The 7,354-nt window shown below is 30.9% G+C and overlaps 1 protein-coding gene across 1 annotated transcript; it reads right to left on the bottom strand.

The window, feature by feature from the left end:
- Nucleotides 1-806: 806 nt before the first annotated feature.
- LOC116113145 (tocopherol O-methyltransferase, chloroplastic-like) lies at nt 807-3,791 on the bottom strand. Its single transcript, XM_031399297.1, has 6 exons — nt 3,280-3,791; nt 2,410-2,579; nt 2,219-2,323; nt 1,570-1,773; nt 1,256-1,358; nt 807-1,164 (listed from the first exon to the last, which is right to left on the bottom strand). Exons 1-6 carry the CDS (start codon nt 3,644-3,646, stop codon nt 1,061-1,063), a joined length of 1,053 nt encoding a protein of 350 aa, XP_031255157.1. The 5' UTR covers nt 3,647-3,791; the 3' UTR covers nt 807-1,060.
- Nucleotides 3,792-7,354: the final 3,563 nt, after the last annotated feature.

The raw sequence follows: 7,354 nt of genomic DNA, 5'->3' as shown, positions 1-7,354 counted from the left end.
GATATTTCATTGGTCAAATGCAGTCAAATTTTAATAAATAAAAAATTAAATCAAATAATAAATGATATTTTTATCTTTATAGTGAATACACACGGTAATTAACGGATTTTACTAACAAATCAAGCCTGTGGATGGGAAAGTGTAGTTCTAAAATTTTTCAGGTATTACATTGTCTTTGGAGCAAAGTTTGGGTGGAAAGATATTTTTAAGGATTTGTACGATATAATCAAATCCTGATTTTTTTATTTATCCAAAATTATTGAGATAAGGAATTTCCTGAAGAGCCATAGGACTAATTATCTCAAGTTCGGGCTAACTTCTTTATTATTTACATTAGATATTATATTTATAGTACTTATTTATAATTTATAATTAATATTTAAATATTATTTTGCAAAAGTATCACTAATAAATATCTTATCCAATGAATTTTTTCCTATCATTATTCCTCATCAATTATAATTGTAATCGTTTAATAATAATAATAGTAATAACTTGATTTTATTTTTACAAAAAAATTAATAAAATTCTTTGTCTTTGAATTAATACATTTAAGCGATTGAAATTTGATGTAAGTTTTATGTCTCATGATTAATTGCTCAAATGAAATTTCATCTAAGTTTTACCATTAAAATTAACAAAATGCATTATATATATATATAGGTATCTAGAGTATCCGGACCAGCTTACACACACCTCAATTAATTTTCGAAGTCCATTGAACATCTTACTAACCTAAAAGACCAGACAAACCATAATATAATTGTAATAGGTAATCTCAAGGTTTGAACCTAATAACTCAAGAATGAGAACAAACCTCTTTAACTGCTAAGCTAACCCCTTAGGGTTAATTGCATTTTCATATTCTACATTCAAATTGTTTTGATGTCAATAATTCAAAAATTAATTGAAAAACTATCCCTCAAAGAAATAGAGAAAATAATAATAGTAAAAGAAATATGTTTGGAAAAACTATTTATGAAATTCCTAGATGGCCTTTTTATTAATTTTGTTACATTTTAAATTCCCCTATCAATGATATGACATCATCCTTCATCACTTACTCGGGCTTTCGACATGTGATAATTGCAAACTTTATTAAATCCTTCTTGTATCCTTCAATCATCAACGGCATTGCCAATGCTCCTTTTATGGTTTTTAATCCTGACCATTCAATTCAATCACTAGAATCATTTCTAAAGCATCACAATGAAATGAATCATAAGAGTTGCTGCAAAACAAAGTTAAACTTTACCACTACGCAACAGTGAAGTAAGGCCCTTCCATGTCAATGCTGAACGTATCACAGCTGGCCAGAATGGGGCAACATACTGAGACCAATCTTCTGCTTTTATATCCTGCCACTCAAATCATCATAATTCCATTTTTTTTTTTTTTTTTAATACAATATCATTAGGATGCATCATTTAAGTCATGAATCTTGAGAAAACCAATCATTTTTCATGTGGGTTTATTTATTCAAGTAAAAACTCATTTCAGTAGAGGATTTTTGGTCGTCTTTTTTCTTGAAGAATGCCCAAGCAAACAATAGGAAGTAATTGTGATTACCTGGAGAGAAAGAGATTCTAACAACTTGACATAATCAGCAGTAGAACACCAGGCTGGAAGATAATAAGCATCACATATCTTATTCAGTAGTTCTTCCTCCCATGGCTGCAAACTCTCCTCAGAAGGCCCAAGATCCCTGTGGCACCATGTCACTATTATTATTTTACCTCCTGGTGATGCAACTCTAGCCAACTCGTTCACAAACTGCTTGTTTCAAAGGCACAGGGACAAAATTCAGTAAAATATGCCACTATCTTATTCACTTCAACAAACCAAACTTAAAAAAAAAAAAAAATATACATTTATGGGGTCATCGTTTTACGATCAGGTACAGATCCAAGAAACTAATATATTATAAATTTGAAGAAAAGTATATGAGTAGGCTCAAATTTGAAAACATTATTATAAATAAAACTTGGTCAAAACAAAAAAAGCAAACCAAATTAATGAAGAAAAGTTTCTGATGGGGTCACCACTTACCAGCCCCCACTAATGAGTATATAGGTCTGTCCATGTTTATGACGACCGTATGCCGTTGCATATCCATTGGCAAAAGCCTTCTACAATGGATTTACAACGACAATCTACTACCGCAAAAGGGTTTTTGTGTGTGTGACTAAAGAATATATGAAACAATATAAAACAAAACCTTGGTTTTATCAGGCATGTGTTCACCACTCTCCATGGACCAAACAAGATCAAATTGGCCATCAGGAAAAGGTTGATCCAAAGCATCTGCAACTTGAAAGGAAACCTGCTAATTCTTCAAGTGTTACATCCACAACCACAAGCATGAAATTTATGTATAGAATGAAGAAAAATAATGGAAGTTATAGTTACCCTGTCAGCTAAGCCTTGAGCAGAAGCAAGTTCATTGCCTCTTTGAGCTTGAATAGGACTAAGAGTAATGCCTTTGCAATTAGCCCCATATTTCTTAGCTAAGTATCTAGAACTGCCCCCAATCCCACACCCAACATCAGCTACACTCTTTGGCCATTCGCTTGGATCTTCTGCATTTCAATTCAAATCAACTTTTACAATCTTTTATATCTTCAAAGAAAAACTCCAGTAGCTAATAACTTTAACCTGCAGCATCTCAAATTCTTGTTCATAGAAATCCAAATTTAATGCTCCCGGGCTATAAGTATTCTTATGAAGGTCATCTTAAAATGATGTTTAACACTTTCTTTTTTTAATTAGAAAAAAAGAAATCAAAAGTATAATTAAAAAAAATTTAAGATATCTATTTTAAAAATTAAAAACACAACAAACTTAGAAAACGTTAATTATAGTATTTCATATCATAAAAAATACATACATATATATATATCCTATTTTCACTAGAATTTTTCTCAGAAACAATTTCAAAAATTGAGAACACAAAATTAACCTTTTTATATTCAATTTCGGATTTATTTTTTAAATAAATACCTTAGCATCTGATTTTTCAAGAAAAAATTCTTATACAGAAGTACTTAAAAAACACTTATGAAAATGTTTAAATTACAAAAAAATAAATAAAAAATAAAAACTGTTTTATATAAAAATCTGCTACCGAAACGTCCTTCCGAAATATCTTATCCAAAGCACTTCACCAAATAAAAACTAACCATAAAATATATCCACTGTTAATGCTTATCTGTAATAATAACATCAATCATCAAAATCTGTTAAACCCTAAAGTTTAGAGGAAGATTAACTGAAACCGACCCGAAACGCCGGCGAACCGGAGCGCCTCCTCGATCATCCGGACCTGGGCGGCCCGGTGATCCGAAACCGAAACAGTGGAATCCGGATCGTAAAATCCGTGGTGCATGTGATGGCCCCATATATCTTCCCATAACTTAGACGACTCGTCGTAGAACTCAGCTATTCCTTGCTGCAACTCACGTGCGTCACTGGTAGTCGTCGCTGTCACGCGCGTCAGTAATCTGGAGAAGCTCACTGAAATTTGGAGTGCAGCTCGTGACGCCCACGTGGCGGTAGGAGGAGGAGGAGGAGGGTGAAGTGTGGTTGGGCACGTGCGGGAAGGGAGGAGTGGGGACGGCAGCGGAGAAGAACGGAGCCACGTGGACATGGTTTATTGGATGGAGTAAGTTTATGTTTGCGTGGACGGAGGAAGGATACAGGTGTAGTGAGTTTTGACGAATCAATAAGCGGTCGGGAAATAAATACAATTACTTTGAGGGCAGTGCGTTGGGCCGTTTGCTTTTGAAATTGGATTTCGACATATTGTTTATAATTTGGATTGTTTATTTATTTATGAATTTTATGTGAAAAAATAATTTTTTATTGTATGTAATTCTTGATATATTGGATAATAAAATTAATAATTGTAATTTTTTTCATTATTACACATTTATATATACTTATTATTTAATCCAATTTGTTAAAATTAATTATGTCAAATATATTTAATTCAAAATGTTATTATTAATTATAGTCTTTTTTGAATTGGACATTTTTAAATTAACTTTAACTTGTTATTTTTTTGGACTGGATAGTAATGCTCTTTCGGTTGTTGGGCTGGGTTTTATTTCAACTTTTTTACTGCTGTATGAATGTTTGGCTGTGTTTTATTTCAAATTTGTTTACTATTTATTTAGGGTATTGTTTAATACATTGTCATCATCTCTACATCGCTGTCTTGTGTTTCTGTTTTTGTTTCTTCCACTACTGTTTTTTGTTTGTTTAAAGCTTTGGCAGTATCTAAACAATATTTTGTAAGAATGTAAATAATATTTATTTCGTCCATTTTTCTTTTTTTGTTTGTAACTCTTTGTTTTTTGTTCTTTTTTTATTGTTTGATTTGTTTATCTGTGGTTTATATTATATGTGTAGCTTTGTTTGATATACATTAGATAATGACAGTGAGGATTAGGTATTTTTTGGGGCTTTTACAGTTTTGCAAGATTGATTTTTGAAATTTGATTGTAGCATGGAGATCTGAAATAAATGGTTGAAGAAAGTGAAGCTTTATTTGGTTTTTTTTATTGTTTGGTTATTGTACGGTTGTTCATATTATATTGTAAAGCTGTTTTTGATATACAGCGGAGAATTAGAGTGATGATTAAGTATATGTTTGGGCTTTTATAGTTTTGCAAGATTGATTTTATATTTGGCTTTTGTTTTTGTTATGGTATTGTTGATAGCATGTCAACCTCAAATCAAGCGTCAAAGAAAGGAAAGCGCCCTGTTAATGTTAATCCTAGACGCTTTGTTCGTTTTCACGAAACAAATCTTGAAAAGTGAAATGAAGATATTAAGCGTCTTTTTGACTCTGCTGTTTATAGTGAAAGTGAAGAAAAAGATCAACGACTAGGATATGTGATTACAGAGAGTTTTCAATCCAATAGGAAAAACAAAAGTCTGGAATAGAAAATTGATTACTTGATTGAACTAATAGAAAGTAAACAAAGCAAGCTTACTTCTCTTGATAATTCTTGTACCTGTCAATTCAAATACCAAAGTTATATTTTAATTGGTAGAAAGAGGTATTATCAGCATAGTTGTAAAAGTATTAGTTTTATATGGATTTTTATTATTGTATTGATTTAATTGTTTTATTTATTTATTTATTTTTGATGTTGTTTTGTTAAACAGATTGAAATCTTAACTCAAGAGAACCATAAACTTGTTTTAAAGCTAGAAAACTTGCTTGGTAAACTTGAAGTGGTATGTTTGTTATGACTTTTATATTTATCTGATTTACTGAATTGTTTTTATTCGGGATTCATGTTTTTTAATTAGGGACTACTTTATCCTTATACACAAGATTTTAAGACATTATTGCCCTTGTGCTTCAACCAAATTGTCCAAGACCACAACCGGATCCAGCCACCATCACTGGCCGCCAGTCACTATCACTGACAATCACCGAAACGATGCACGACCGCTCAGATCATGGATCTGGTCATTTCTTTCCAGCCAAATCCATGGGGATTTGGTCAGAAACAACCAGATTGACGCACGGTTGGCCGACAATCATCTTGGTTGGTTGGGGGTGTTTTGACTGATATTTAAACTTTTTTATTGCAGTTGAAGTGTTTTAGCAAAATCTCAAATGTAGGGGATTAAAAAAATAATCAAATTATTATAATAATATTAAAAAAGAAAGGCAATTCGGTAATTTACAAAACATATCCACTAATTTATTCCTCACAACCAAACACATCTGGCCATAGAAACGGCCATCTCTGGCTGTTTTCGGCCATGAATCTAGATCCATGGCAGAAAACGGCTAGATCTAGCCATTTTTATGGCCATTTCATGACCACATCTAGCCATAGAAACGGCCAGATTTGACTGTTTTTGGCCATGAATCACAGATCCATGATCGAAAACGGTCTTACCGACCAAATTTTGCAGGCCGTGCACCATTATAGTTACTGCCGTTCAGCACCGACGGTGATGGTTGGCTGCTAGCAATGGCTTGGGGTGGATGGGAGTGATTTTACTATAAATTAAAGTTTCATATGGCTGAGCTGTTTTAACAAAATTTCAAATGTAGAGGTTTTAAAAAAAGATTCAAAAAATAATAATAAAAAAATATTATATTAATATTTTAAAAGGAGGGCAATTTAGTAATCTATATAATATACCCACCTATTTACCTCCCAATCAAACATATTAATATAACATACCTACCAATTTATTCCAAACTAACCAAACACATTTCTTTAAACATTCCCAGTAATTTTCAAAGTAATATATCTTTCTATTAATATAAAATACCCAATAATAAAATATTATATGAACCAAACACACCCTTCATGTAATCTTCAAGGTAATCTATTTTTATGTTAATATAACATTCTCGATAATACAATATTTCCTAAACCAAACACCCTCTACTATCTTTTCCATTCCTCTTCAGTAATTTTTGGGGTTCGGGAAGTTAAAAATTTCAAAACAACACAAAAAAAACTTTCAATTTTGCATTTTGGGAAACTTATAATTTTACCAAAAACTTTTGAATACTTAGAACATCTCCAATGATGTTCTTTATTTTGAAGAGCATCTTCATTAATTTTTAAATATAAAGAACATAATTTTTATTCAAATCCAATAAACTCTTTAAATTTAATGAAGATCTCTTTATTTTTAAGAAGAGACTTAATGGAGAGAGAATTAATAAATAAAATACATAGGAACTTGTAATTTATTAATTAAAATTAGAATAGAAAGTGAAATTTAACTCTTTAAATGTGGAGAGTCAAACTCACTCTCTAATTTATATTTTAAAGATAAATAGTCTGTTAGACTCTTGTTTTTATGGATAGACTCTTTATAATAAAGAGTTTAGATAATATAAAGAGTCATTTGGAGATGCTCTAATCTCTTAGGGCTCTTTATATGAGTCAAACTCTTTATTATAAAGAGTTAATGCATAAAAACAAGAGTCCAATGTACTCTCTATTCTTTAAAAATAAATTAAAGAGTGGATTTGACTCTCCACATCTAGAGAGTCAATCTCACTCTTTATCATAATTTTAATTAATTAAATTACAAGTTTCAATAAATTTTATTTATTGTTTCTCTCTCCTATTAAGTTTTTTTTTTTTTTTTTTAAAAAATTTTTCCTCCCACCACGATGGTCTTTTGAATTTCTATATATTCATGTTCTGTTTTCTTTTCTCTAAAATCATAAATGCTTTATATGAAAATTCAAAATAAAGAGTCAATTGGACTTAAATAAAATTTTTGCTCTTTATATTTAAAAATCTATAAACATGCTCTTTATTTATAGGAAATATGCTCTTTAGAATAAATAGCACCATTGGAG

This window comes from Pistacia vera, unplaced genomic scaffold (assembly GCF_008641045.1).
Source record: "Pistacia vera cultivar Batoury unplaced genomic scaffold, PisVer_v2 Contig673, whole genome shotgun sequence".
NCBI classification, from domain to species: Eukaryota; Viridiplantae; Streptophyta; class Magnoliopsida; order Sapindales; family Anacardiaceae; genus Pistacia; species Pistacia vera.
The sequence above is the reverse complement of the archived record's forward strand: the minus strand, read 5'-3'. Positions and strand labels throughout refer to the sequence as shown.